We start from the raw sequence: 14,609 nt of genomic DNA on the forward strand, positions 1-14,609 counted from the left end.
GTTTTCTATCAAACTTTTTTTGTTGACATTAAAATTATGTAAATTCAAGTATGATTCATGCAGTGAGTCTGTAAAACACCTGAAATGTTGAGAATAAAAGATAAACTCACTGTGAAAAAAAATACAGAGCATTATGTGTTGTGAAAAAAAAATCCTTTATTTTCAAAATGTTTGACATTCAAATAATTTCAAGCATGTTTAATGCACTGATTTCATGACTTCTCGCTTAAGGTCACATATGAATCCATTTTACAGAATTAGAGCAGAAACCTGTATTAAGTACACTGATTCAAAATAGTATTGTTCTGTAGAGTTTTATCCATATTCAGTTCTTTAAAACACATCTGAGATGTAATACTATTGAAAGTCCCTCATTATGTGACTCTCTTGATATAAAAGACAGTATTCATTTTGAAGGCACATGATTTTGCGCAGTCTGTATGTGAATAACTGATCACATGCTTACAAATCACTATATAGTACACTATTGTTCAACTTAAGTATCTTTAATTCAGATATTTGCTGATCTCACATTTCCATGTATTTTTGGCATATTTTATGCATGCCCTTTCAAATATTAAAATACAGTACTTTGCGAATGTATTGTGTGTTTTACATTTTTGTGGACAGTAGAGGGCCCTCAGTACCATTGGCAGCAGTGAGCTTCTTTCTAGAGCGAAACTCACTCTGAATCTCCAGAAATGTCTTGTTCTTGGTCTCTGGGACCACAAAGAAGATGTACGTGGCCACCAAGCAACAGATAACGAGGAAAACAAGGAAGCAGTATTGCTTTAGGCCATTCTGGGAGAGAAGAAAAAAATGTACATTGTTAAAAACAAAGCCTTTAAATTCACGTTTTTAAATAACTATCATTAAAAAGTCATTAACTCTCATAATTGTACAAAATGTGCATGGTAAATAATATGGTAAAGTGTCTTGGACAAACACAGTTGCTTTGTGAAATTGTTAATAATAACAATGTTGGATAACCCATTCTGTACATAATACACAGTGTAGAAAATGTTTGTGTAAACCAGCACCACTCATCAAAATGCAGTTATCTAAAAAGAGGGGAAAATGCATTTGTATATACCACAATAAATGGGAAGATCATGCCGATGAGGAAGAAAGAGGTCCAATTGATAGAGCCAGAAATCATGTATGCAGCAGGTCGATCGGTTTGGGTAAACATCTCTGTTGTTAAAATGTTGGTCACACCACCTACAGCACAAAGCACATTAATATCACTGATCAAACTAGTGTGTGCCAATGCACACAACAATAGTCTAGACAGAATACAGTTTGTATTATTGTTAAAAGATTACTGAGTTATGTAATTTTTTTGCTCATTCATTCACCTGGTCCAAGGCCAAAACTGAGGATGAAGGCAAAAACACAGGTCATACTTAGGTAAGGAACCCAAGTGTTGGACTCCTGTGAGGGAGAAACAACAAACACACATCAATAAATTGCAAGAAATCAATAACTCTATACAAATAAACTTGAATTGAATTGAAAACATTCAATTAAATCTGCATACATATAAATGTTTGAAACAAATATTAAGATCACAAACGTTATGCCATTTTTTCAACGTATCATACAGTATGACTGCAGTTTATTGAGACATTTGACACTCTTAAAAATAAAGGTTCCTATTGGAATTGGTTCTACATAAAGTCATAGATTGTTGTATTGGGCAGCAAATAAAAATATAGTTAAAATGGATAGTTCACCCAAAAAAATGTTAGATCTTTTTTATATAATCTGAGAGCTTTTTGTCCTAATCCATATGAATTGAGTGGTTTAGTCCAAATTTACTGAAGAGACTCGATTGCTTTATATGATGACCAGATTTAATTTAAGCTTTTATTCACATTTAAACATTGATCAGCGAACATAAACAGAAGCTCAACCGAATCTGCTTGACGCGTGACAACAAACCAAGCTCAAACATGCTGCGTAACACGAGAATGAACCTCATTGGTTCTTGCTGAAGCTCAAACGTGCTGCGTAACACGAGAATGAACCTCATTGGTTCTTGCTGAAGCTCAAACGTGCCACGTTACACGAGAATGAACCTCATTGGTTCTTGCAGAAGCTCAAACGTGCTGCGTTACACGAGAATGAACCTCATTGGTTCTTGCTGAAGCTCAAACGTGATGCGTAACACGAGAATGAACCTCATTGGTTCTTGCTGAAGCTCAAACGTGATGCGTAACACGAGAATGAACCTCATTGGTTCTCACACGTCAAGTAAACATGCTTGAGCTTCTGTTTACCACAACTGATGTGTGAGTTTATGAATGTTTATATGTGAATAAAAGACTAAATTCAATCTGTTCATCATATAAAGTGATTTTGTCTCTTCAGAATATTTGGACTAAACCGCTCAATTCATATGGATTAGATCTACAATCTGAAAAACTTTTTCGAGGCATCAAAGTGTTAGTTGAGTAGCTGTCAATGGAGGGACAGAAAGCTCTCAGATTTCATCAAAAATATATTCATTTGTGTTCTGAAGATGGACAAAAGTCTTGCAGGTTTCGAACGACATAAAGGTGAGTAATGATGGCAGAATTTTTGGGTGAACTGACCCTTTAACATCCATGGAACCTTTGTACTACACAAACGGTTCCTTATGGGAAAAGGTTCTGTATGTAACAGAGACCAGATAGTAAGAGCTGTGCAAGTAATCCTCACTCCCCTGGCCTCAAGAGTATCACACTGATGCTAAAGGTTGCGATCTTTACACTCTCAAAATAAATCTACAAAAATTGTACATTAAAAGGGTAATCTTTGTACTTATTTACCCCCTAAAATGTTCATAGTAGTACCTTAAGGGTACATATTACTAATATGCACCCCTTGGGGATAGATATGGTACAGATTTGTCCTTTTATGGGTTCTGCCCCATTGAGAAACTATTTTGCATGTTTTTTTCTGACATGTTTTTTTCTGACATGAGTGTAGTGTCCTCGTTAGTGCTCCCGCCTCCTCTGCCGGTAACACTGAATCCCACTCGTAGTGGTGCGAGTAGAACCAGAGGGGTTACATTTAGATTATTAAAATGTTCTTTACACTGAGGAAAAAAAATAGGTATTTTAGAACTTTTCTCTGAAAGGTTCTTTGGGGAACCTAAAATTGTTCTTCTATGGCATTGCAGAAAAATCCCCTTTTAGAGCCTTTCTTTTTAAGAGTGTAATAACATATTGACACGGTGCACAAAATAAATATATTGAGAAAAACAGCAAATATACAATAGTGTAGTATTAGCATATAGAATTTCTTATAGGTCACTGTTAACCTGAAAAGTCAGTGCGACGGTGAAACAGACACAACACAGGCTCATGAGAGAGTATCCACCGATAATCAGAGCCCTTCTTCCCAAAGACTCGATCAGAAGACCCTGAAACACACACACACACACGCACACACACAACTCCAGTGTTTGAAAAACCTTTCAACATCGGGTTAATAAAGTATAATTTTCTAAAATCTCCATGCAACTACTACTAAAGGCTGAAGCACAATTTGTCAGATCAGCACTGTGAGATTTGTGGGACATGTCTCTGGATCAACAGGCATATGCCAAACGATTTTATGCCAAAAATGCTTTCCGAGATTAACGACTTTGAGCTGGTACACAAATCCCAGACTTACACACGTCAGTGCAGTGATGCACTCGCAAGCTCCGGTTCCCACTGTAGCGTAAGGAATCTTGTCAGCTGGAATCCCAGCCTGGGTGAACACGTAGTCTGCATAAAAATAAATCTGAAGGGAGAGAAATCTCTATCAACTGGGGTCACAAAGACACATGTACATTAGATGTAAAATTGTGTGACCGTCGCTTTGAACAATGACAATAAAAATGTTAAACCTAACAAAACCGTGTCTGAAATGTGCATTTGTGCTCTCTCTTGGTTTGATGTCTAATCCAATGCAATGACATTCATATATTTACTTTTTAATTGTATAATGTTTGGGCCTACTGTACATGGCTCAGCTTTGGCTTTGCTTCACTTTCACTTTTCACTTCACTCTTTATTTGAACTGAGATAAATGTCACAAAGAGACTTTTTTTCCCCTCTTTTATAATCATTTGCCTTGAGAAAAGATCAGGGTTTAATTCACAGCAGGCCGGTCACATGCTATTTTGTCGGGAGGGTGTGTTGTTTTTTTGTTTTTTTTAATAGTGCACATGTCAGCAGTCAAGGCTAATCATTTTATATTCCAAGCCATTAATGTGAAGTTATTGTCTCCGGGTGTCTGAGCGAGATACACACCGCATTGATGCCGTTGAGTTGCTGGGACATGTGAATCACGAAGAGGGTCAGAAGCTGCCAGCGAAGATTTCTGTCTTTAAAAAGCTCCCAGGGCTTCTTGGGTTTAATGCCGATCGCACAGTCCCTCTCTCTCTCTATGTCCTCCTTCTCTCCATGGTACTTATCCGGGCCATGGAACCACGTTAGAGCTGAAAGAAAGTGGCAAAGGGCATAACATTCCTTTACTCACGAGATGCTCTTCTCCTCGCTTCAGTTGTTGGTTACGGCTAAACTGATTTATCTTCCTTACAACAGTGTTCACATCACGACAACCGTTCAAGAGGGATCATGGCAATGAGATTTTTCGCTTCAGTATTTAAATGTTTTGATTTTCTGCTTATACACAGCTGAGATGAGAACATCATCTTCACTTCAATGGAATCATGAGTTTAAACGTGTCTTATGACCTTACTTGCCAGACATGAAAAACAGATCAAAGCAAGCAGGAACCAGATAGAGTTCTTTTTTTCTCTCTCTCTCTTTTTTTTTTTTTTTCCTGACTTGAAAACTTACATGCTGATTTTGTGGTTTGTTTACCTGGTTATTGATTAACTGCTAATAATAATCTTAATCTTACCTGGCAGTGTTTTTGAATTATCACATGAAGCACATTGGTAAAGATTGTAGAAATATGTGCAGAACTTTTACATGGACAGTTGATATTTCATTCTGATATTTTCTGTAAACTGCTTAATTTGCCATATCACTCCTTATTTAGTGAGATTTTGCTTTTTTTGAAGAAGAAGAAGAAGAAACTACATTTGTTCATTTAATTTATCAATAGCGACAGTAAAGACACGAATAAAGTTACAAAAAATTCAAGTAAATGTTATTATTTTAAACTTTCTATTCATCACAAAATCTGATTAAGAGAAAGTTCCACAAAAATATTCAGCTGGCGATTTCAACATTGATAATAATAAAAAAAATGTTTCATGAGCAGCAAATCATCATATTAGAATGATTTCTGAAGGATCATGTGACACTAATGATCATCACAGGAATAAATTACATTTTACAATATATTCAAATAGAAAATAGTTATTTTAAATTGTAATAATGTTTCACAATATTACTGCTTTTACTTTACTTTAAATAAATGCAGCCTTGGTGAGAACAAGAGACTTGAACAAAAAACCCAGACTTTTCCATCAACTCAGCAATCCATCAACTGATTCCACAAAAATGATAAAAATTTGGATAGTAGAGGACAAATACTCTGAGCTTTATCACTACCTTTAACAACAAGTAATATTAACGGGTATGTATCCAACAACTTCCCATTGGCACTAGCGCTGTCTTTATTTACAGTTTTTCTCAATTGCTAAAACACAATTTCTGAAACCTTGCTCCATTTTCTGAAAACATTAAACACAAAACCTCATCTTCAAGCACTATTTACAAAACCATTTTTAATCTCAAAACAAATTTCATATTTTTCCGTCATTGTCTTTTGATGAACGAAAACATGTTCTATAGTAGCTCAAAATTGATCAGAAATTACTACTCTGCTTTGCTCTTTGCAATTTTATTTTTTGTTCTTCCTCCTCCTTGTACCCCTATTTTTACAGTACTGTACCCTGCATCTCACAAACTTATCCTTTGTCTCTGTGATACTGTAATTCTTGTTCTTTGTTGATATGAACCTGCAACCATTCAAAATCTATTGAGCAGTCAGTACTGTAAACAAATGGTACGGTTAATAACAATGTTCAGGGCCATACAATTTGTTCATTGTACAGTATACAGCCTACAATGCACTGTACTACAGTCTACAATACTAAAAGGGACAAAAATCAAAGGAGTAAACATGTGATCAATGTGCTTCTTCTTGTCTTTGGGCTGGGTCAGGCCAGGCCAGAGCACTTCGTCGACATCACAAGCAATATTGTCCCTTCTCCTTTCTTGCCCTCCTCCCCCTCTTCCTCTTTCTTGCCCTCCTCCTCCTCCTCCTCTTTCTCCTCGTCGCCCACCTAGCATACGCACTCGTCCTCGTCCTCTCACATTGTTTCTTCTATCCATTCTCAGACTTTCTCCTTCCCACCTTCAACAACCTGTTTGCTCTCTGAACTGGCTTATATTGGTTGTGTCACATCTTTTGAAACAGGTTAAATCAGTTTTGAGTGGTTGTGTTCAATCAATGACATGTGTTCTCTTGTATTTGATTGTTGCCTCTTGTGTTTACCAGTATGGACGACATGTGCATTGGAGTGCAGAATGTGTTTTGAGAATAAGAATGTGTTTAGAGTTTTGCTGAAAAGTCTAAGTGAGATCTGCAAATTGTGGTTTACCATGTGAAATGGTTTAAGGTATTGACAACAGACTGCACAATTAGCTAAATGAGTTCAGGCAACTGAGAACTTTGTTCAACTAATTGAGAAATTGAGTTTTAGCAATTGAGAAAAACTGTAAACAATATTGTGCACAGTTACTGAACCAGTCCGTACCTTTGGTGCAGGCAACATCGTCTCCACGGTCGATGAGCAGGTAGCGAGGGCTCTCGGGGAACCAGGGCAGAATCAGCAGCTGCAGTATGGCTGGAATACAGGTGGTGGACAAGAGTATGGGCCAGTACTCCTCCTTACCTAACAACTCTCTGACAGAGAGAGAGAGAGAGAGAGAGAGAGAGAGAGAGAGAGAGAGAGAGAGAGAGAGAGAGAGAGAGAGAGAGAGACACGTCACTTTCAACCATGCTTCAATATCTGGCGCTCAAAGCACCCTTTAGCGTCCATATGAGACGCATAACCCTACCACAGACCTAAACCTACCCAACCGAAGCGTCTCATATTGATGCTAAGGGTGCTTTGTGCGTCGGATATTGACGCTTTCGAAAGCGTCAGTTACATGACGCCTAAACCTACCCATAACCGAAGCGTCACATATGGACGCTAAAGGGTGCTTTGAGCGTCAGATATTGAAGCATGGTTGAAAGTGACAAAAAGTGACGTCTTGGGTATGAGAATGTGTTGGAGAGAGAGAGACCTTTACTGGCATGTTGATTTTGTAAATTTAATTTAGTTGGTTGGTTACAATAAGAGGAATCTTTTGTATGCTACACTACCGGTTAAAGATTTGTTAATTTAATCAAAAATGCCGTAAAAGCAGCAATATTGTGTAATATTATAACAATTTATGTAACTGTTTTGGAAAAGCTGAATTTTCCTCCAGTCTTCAGTGTACATAAGGCTGTTTTTCTGAAACTCTGCCATTATCAGACATTTTGAGTTGAGGAATTAAAAAAAATGGTAATAAATATTCTAATAAATAGGGTATTTTCTGTAAATGAAAACTTTTTTTATTTATTTGATGCTGCATCCACTTTGACTTGTGACAGTATAAAGTCAAAGATTGTTGTATGGGTCAGCAAATTTTAAAAATTGCTAAAAGGGTTATTTACCCAAAAATTAAACTTTTACAAAGTACTAAGTACTCACATCATATAAAGCGAACGTGTCTCTTCAGAAACTTTTGGACTAAACCGTTCAATTCATATGGATTAGTTTTGCGATCTCTTTATGAACTTTTTGAAGCGTCAAAGTGGTAGTTGCGTAGCTGTCAATGGAGGGACAGAAAACTCTCAGATTTCATCAAAAATTTCTTCATTTGTGTTCCGAAGATGAACGAAAGTCTTACGGGTTTGAAACGACACAAGGTTGTGTAATTAATGACAGAACTTTCATTTTTGAATGAACTACCCCTTTTAAATTTAGTAGATTTCAGGAGGTAAAATCAACAGGAGACATATTTAAGACTAATTTTGAATTTAGACTTATGCTTTCTGTGGTGTTAATGCCTTTGTTTCGTACTTGAGGCCAATCACTTGTCCTGTTAAGATCCCCCCGGTGATGAAGATGGAGGTTCCCATGGACATGGCTCCACGCAGAGCTCTCGGTGCAATCTCACCAATATACAGAGGCTGCGCACAGATTGCGATACCTGTCATTCAAATGAGATGTCAGGTATGGGATCATAAACAAATGCTCATAATGTTGTGCAACTTATTTAATTCAATAAGCTTCTCATTCATGTTTAGTCATTTAACAGATAGGCTACATGCAATTTATCATAAAGACAACAGCAAATCACTTACAGAATTTCAAAACATGCAGTGAATGCATTTTAACCACTTGCATTTATTTTGGGATTGCTTTGTCTCAGGTAGGCCTACAGCTTTTTCACTGTTGTGGGATATACTTTTTATTCAAAAGAAGATATTCTGACAAAATTTCATATTCATGAATGCAAATGTACTAATTAAAAAACTATTTATGATTTTATGGAGTAAAGCAACGCTGTACATTGATAATATTAGAAACTCTCTGAATAAAAAATCTATTAAGACTTTGAATATTTGTGAACCTTAAAAGGAATGTATTTAAATTTAAATAATGTTATTTTGTTTTATATATTTTGACCTTCCCCTTATACTTTTATAGATTGCTGTATAACGTTTAATATTTGTATTCATTAAAAAAAAATACACTACCAGTCAGAAGTTTAGGATCAGTCATTTTTAAAAATGTTTATTCTCGATCCTGTGATCAAAGCTGAATTTTCAGCATCATTACTCCAGTCTTCAGTGTCACATGATCCTTCAGAAATCATTCTAATATGCTGATTTGCTGCTTATGACACAATTCCAATTATTATCAGTGTTGAAAACAGTTGTGCTGCTTAACATTTTTGAGGAAACCATTACATTTTTTTTTTCAGGATTCTTTGATCTTTTTTCAGGATTCTAGAAAAATCAAAAGAACAACATTTATTTGAAATAGAAATATTTTGTAACATTATAAATGTCATGACTGTCCATTTTGATCAATTTAATGCTATATGTATATATTTGTAGTATATATATTTCTATTATATATTTCTTAAAAAAAAAAAAGTTTGAACTATAGTGTATAATGTTAATGTTGATTGAATAAAAAAAGATCAACCTTCACTAATTTTATGTGCTTTAAACCTTGAGATGTGTACCTGCGTTTACTCCTGTTAGGAAGCGTCCAATAATTAAAAGCTCAAAAGTGCCAGAAGGATAACTCAAGCCCATGAAGAAAGCAGCCAACAGAGCAAATGTGTTGTTAAACAACAGTGTCCCTTTCCTGGAAAAAAGATGGGAAAATGAATCTCAAGACTGTGTAACATCCCTAAAAACTTAATTGAATGCATTCTTCAAACACATTCTATACAGTATTTTGTCTTCCGTTCACCTTCCAAATCTAATGGCCAGAGTTCCCCCAACGGACGCTCCCACAAGTCCACCAAGAGTGAATATGGACACTATGGTGGACCAGAGGAGAGTGAGCATCTGTGTGGTGATTTCCGTGTTGTAGCGCTCTGTCCATGTCTGATTGATGAAGTTCTGTACAGACTGATAGAAAACACACAAGCAAATGGAATAAATACTGTCAAAGGAAATGGGTCATTCAAAGTTGCAGTGAGCGATTTCTGAGATATATCTAGTAATAATGCATTACAATATTGCTTCACTCCCTAAAAAGTACTGTTGATTTTTTATATCGACAACCAAAACAGGCTCCTCCCTTTGTTGCTCCGCCCCCAAAATGACAAACAGGATATGCATTCAGGCAACAAGTTGCCATTTCAGACAGCTCACAGCAGCGTTTCACAAAACAGCAAATCCAATGTTACTCACATATCGAGAAAAAACAAAGCAACCTCAGCGTCATCTCTAACGTCCCTCCAGTGCTGGAAGGCTTTTCTAATACTAAAGGTATAGGGTAGGCAATAGTTTTATAAACACTTTTTGTTGTATTGTTTGAAACTCTTAACATCCTGAAAGCAATCAATAATAGAAGTGGTATATATCTTCAGTGGAAGTCCAAAAAATGTTCATCCAATCATTGCATGCAGTTCGAATGCAATAATACGATGTCCCACCTGCCTCGTAATCGCAATTACCTTCTACCCTGAGCTGTTCCTGAATTTCTGCGTTTCTACGTCAACACCATCAACACCGAAATGAATCTGCAGCAGTCAGGTGGTACAACTAGAGCTCTGTAAATTGTTTATGTTTATTATTATTGTAATGTTATGTGCTTTGAGACATAATTTAATGCCTTCTCCCGTGCAGACTCTTTGCAGACTCTGCTGTGCGTTCATGTGTTTTGAAGGAGGCGTGGCTTTGGAGACGCTCTGAAGGTTTCAAAGCTAGCTTGCTATTGCTAGCCTGTGAAGCAAATAGTTCTTGCTTCATCTGACCTTTTCCTCTTTGATAATATCTCAGCCATCTCTCTTTCTACGGTCTTTCAAATGTCCCGGCCGCTCACTCTCCATCATCATGAGTGTATGGTGATCGCTCTGATCTGCTTTGTTTTTTCTCCTATGCAAGGACTATGTAACAAACATATATTTTTCAGCGCACACAGATGTCTAGCAAATATTCACAAATCTGTTTGTTTGGGTGTTGATTTCAATTTTCATTCGCTTTTCTCAGAAATCACCAACTGCACATTTAACTTGTAATAATAGTAACATGAACAATATTTTGTCAAACAGAACATCTTAAAATATCCATTGCTAATCTAGGGTAATGTGTGGACATTGTGAAACATGGTTAAAACTGACCCTGTGTTAACAATTAATTAAAGTGCAAAAAGCCCAAATGTGGTGTTTTGGATTCAGTAGGCTACATTTAGTCCAATTTTTAGCAAAAATGTGACAGGAACCAAAATTCTCATTACATATTAACTAACTACAGATTTCATGTGACTTGTAATCTGATGAGCGACTGCAATAATAACTTATACATCACACACACACATACAAAGTCTACTTTATATGTAAACACAAACAGGCTTAAGTAAAGTGATCGGGTAAAGGCTTGATGATGCACATTTCTTACCTTGGTCGGTGCATTTATGATAGAAATATTGTACCCATACTGAAAGGTTCCACCAATGCCAGCGGCCCAGACAGCCAGAAGAAGAGACTTACTGGGAACCTGTAGTTAACACAGTACAAAAGGCATGTTCAGACGTGATTTTGATCTAAACTTGCTGTTAACAGCTAATGTTTATACTGGTTAGGAGTAGAGTAGAGTAATGTAGAGTAGAGTAGAGTAGAGTAGAGTAGAGTAGAGTAGAGTAGAGTAGAGTAGAGTAGAGTAGAGTGAGGAAACTGCAGTATGGCATGCAACAGCAGCTGAAGAGCAACAAAATATACACTTTACAATAAGGTCTAATTTGTTAACATTAAACATGAACTAAAGAGCAATATTTTGAAAGCATTTATTAATCTTTGTTAAAATTGTCCATTGTTTGGTCATGTTAGTTCACAGTGCATGATGTTAATGTATATGAATTAGTAAATGTTGAAATGAACATTAAGATTAATAAATGCTTTAGAAGTATTGTTTATTGTTAGTTCATGTAGACTAATATGGTTAATCTTAACAAATTGAACCTAGTTGCAAAGTGTTACCAAATATATGCAAAAATACAACAAATATACAATAATCTAAAAAGAATGAATGTAGGTAATATGCAAGACACATAAACATAGCAAGTGTTTTTACAACTTCACGTCCTGTCCATCACTGTTCATTATAACTGCTGAGTATAACCTGCTAGTACTGAGTATTTTTAATTGTGATACATTTGTTATATGTATTTCAAAAATAATATTACTAGAATAATTTCAAGCATACCTTTATTTGTCGAACGGGTTCTTTGAAGTCTTTAAGTAAAGGCTGATATTCCTTTAGCTCTCCATTGTCTTTGCCCATTTTTGAAACTCGTCCAAAATATTTTAACATTTCACTTAATATTCCAAACGTCTCTTAATCACGGATTCAGAGTGTCTCTGAAATATGAACTCATCCTAGGACAGAACTGCTCTTAGAGCTCTGGATGAGGTGGATAACAGATATACTAGCAGAAATACAATCATGCTGTTGTTCAGAGCATGAACAGTGAAAAATGCATTGGTTCAGAGTTGGTTCAGGATGAATTTCCCTTTAGAGCCACAGAGAAGCTCTGTCGGACGTCTTTGGGATATTTTTGTCCTTTAACACATGCATGTCAATTGCTTTTCCACACTCAGTCCTGTGGATAATGCACTGAGAGCCTTGTGGTGGACCATGAATTCAAAATTCAAATGAAAGCTTACCTTTCTTCTTAAAGTCGAAGACTCTTCCGGCTCGTTCATTTTGAGTTCATTCATTTTTAGCAACTTTAGAATGCGAAAGAAAATAGTTTATGCCATCATGCCTTATAGGTCTCACTGGAAAGATTAACTTTGAAGGGGCGGTAGGTCTGTGTGCAGTCATTAGTGTAATCATAAGCTCAGATGACAACCACTGGACCAACCTGAGGAGCAAATTCTGAACTCTGCATTTAAGATTACAGTTGGATTGTCCTCTAATGGTTATGTAATGATGACTGATAAATACTTCATGCTAGCTGGCTCTTATATGTGAGAAGAAACACTTATTGAACTATATTAAGCATTGTGTTGTTTGGCCATTGATCACAAAGAGCACATTGTTGCTGTTTCAGTCAAGTGACCCGCAGAGCCCATAAGCCTCTTTCTGATTCATAAAACTCAAGCGGTTTGGAAGGCTCTGACCACACCAGTATCATCATTTACGTTTAAAGTCTAGGCCTGTATTTCATATAAAAGGCATTGTTATAAATGATTATCTAAAATGCTTGTGACAGAAGGATGTGTTGTGTTGCCTCACCAAACTCAAATCTTCGGTACAAGCTCCTAATGCATAACCGCTCGCCACTAGTCTAAACTGTTCAGTGAAAGTAGCCATATCTAATTTACTTGCTTCAAAGTTTAAAATAAAACTTAAAAATCTGTTAAATACAATTGGCTACTGGTTTAGACATAAAAACAATTGAGTAAAAGATCTGTGTACATCAATATTGCACACTGCCGTTATGGAATATTACATTTTAAAAATATATATTCTTGCTGAATAGGGGGCACATGATTAGGCAAAATTAGTCTGATTTACATTTTACATGACATTTACAGATATTATGTGCCTAAAAAAATTCCCCATTCAAAGCATAATATTTTGATTAATTACAGTTTTTCTCGATTGCTTAAACACATTTCTTGAAACTATGCCTCGTATTCTCAAAACTATAAACACAAATCCATAACGTCTCACCCAATTCCCCAAACATCCTATTTTCAGGTCAAAATGAAGCTCTACACTCAAAACCATTCACTCTTGCTGAAAAACCAAACTTTGCCCTCAGACAGGACACACAAGCCCTCAAAATCACACACACTACAACATAGTCTAAGACACTGGGGCAATAAATTCAAAACAACATTTCCAAAACTGGTAAGTTATGTTGCTTGTGGTTCCCCCTCACAAACCTTTTCACATGATGAACACAAAAGACACAACCAGTGGATACATTGGCACATTTTTATTCATACACAGAAAACACACACACACAAAAAAATTTTTTCCTGTTTTACTCTTTTTTTTTTTTTTACTCTTTTTTTTTTTTTACTCTCTCCTCTAAATTTTTTTGTATATTTACTTACAGTAAGATGTGTGTGACCAACATATGACAGTAAAAGAGCACACACAAACCTTATTCTAATATGGAATTCGAATTGTATTGGAATGGTAAAGAATGTTGGGATGTAACAGGAGGGCCTCCACTCAAGGATACAATATGATGGACACGTCTAAGAATGTTCCACATTTGAAATACCATCATTTGCCTAGAAAGATAACATTCTGGGAGTCAAGACTATAAAGGAGAAAGGATGCCCTCCCTTCACTGTCACACTCTGTGCCACTCTGTGTGACTGTACGACTGCTGGCCTTTTCTTGCAAGAAAATAAACCTCATCAAAGACTATTGGAAATGTTTGTCTCTTATTCAGTAATTTTGTTTGCCACCACACCTCCCTGAAGGCTCTCGAGGCGACGGTAAAGCGACTCAAATTTGGCCTTACTCGTAGCCCAGCCTCCCCCATACCAATAAACTGATTTGGGCCCTTTTATATATCTATTGAAGGTTCTGATTGATGTGTGTTAAATTTTGACTCTTAGTGTTTCCACCTGGGTAATTGTGTGCTAACTGAACTGAAGCTGTGCTGACTTGAGTGAACAATATTGAATGCTAGTGCTTTCTAAATGACATCATGGTCTAGTCAATGAGAAATGAAGGGATTTGTGTGTAAAGTTTTGCAGTGACAGTTCAACAAATCTGACTCATGTGTCAAAACAGGGAATAGTGTTTATAGTTTAGTGAAATGGGTGTGCTTTTTGATAAATGGCGTT

General features: G+C 36.3%; 1 protein-coding gene across 2 annotated transcripts; it reads right to left on the reverse strand.

The window, feature by feature from the left end:
* Positions 1-140: 140 nt before the first annotated feature.
* slc2a11b (solute carrier family 2 member 11b) lies at positions 141-13,064 on the reverse strand. 2 transcript variants are annotated; one of them, XM_079872501.1, is made up of 13 exons: positions 13,033-13,064; positions 12,459-12,521; positions 11,194-11,292; positions 9,539-9,699; positions 9,306-9,430; positions 8,132-8,261; positions 6,773-6,921; positions 4,287-4,474; positions 3,664-3,774; positions 3,308-3,409; positions 1,359-1,434; positions 1,094-1,221; positions 141-801 (listed from the first exon to the last, which is right to left on the reverse strand). In XM_079872501.1, the coding sequence occupies exons 2-13, from the start codon at positions 12,510-12,512 to the stop codon at positions 613-615; spliced, it is 1,512 nt and encodes a 503-aa protein (XP_079728627.1). In that variant the 5' UTR covers positions 12,513-12,521; positions 13,033-13,064; the 3' UTR covers positions 141-612. The 2 variants fall into 2 exon arrangements, with proteins under 2 accessions (XP_079728627.1, XP_079728626.1); XM_079872500.1 differs by lacking the exon at positions 13,033-13,064 and having other exon boundaries at positions 11,998-12,766.
* Between the last annotated feature and the right edge of the window lie 1,545 nt (positions 13,065-14,609).

Source organism: Squalius cephalus (assembly GCF_949319135.1).
Source record: "Squalius cephalus genome assembly, chromosome: 5".
In the NCBI taxonomy this organism is placed as follows: Eukaryota; Metazoa; Chordata; class Actinopteri; order Cypriniformes; family Leuciscidae; genus Squalius; species Squalius cephalus.

Excerpts from the sequence above, each read along its gene's own strand:
- slc2a11b (XM_079872500.1), bottom strand. The coding sequence starts at position 12,105 with ATGTTAAAATATTTTGGACGAGTTTCAAAAATGGGCAAAGACAATGGA. Across the intron at positions 3,410-3,663 it reads GCATCACTGCACTGACGTGT|GGTCTTCTGATCGAGTCTTT; the intron begins GTAAGTCTGGGA and ends TGTGTGTTTCAG. Across the intron at positions 802-1,093 it reads TGATCTTCCCATTTATTGTG|AATGGCCTAAAGCAATACTG; the intron begins GTATATACAAAT and ends CTTCTCTCCCAG.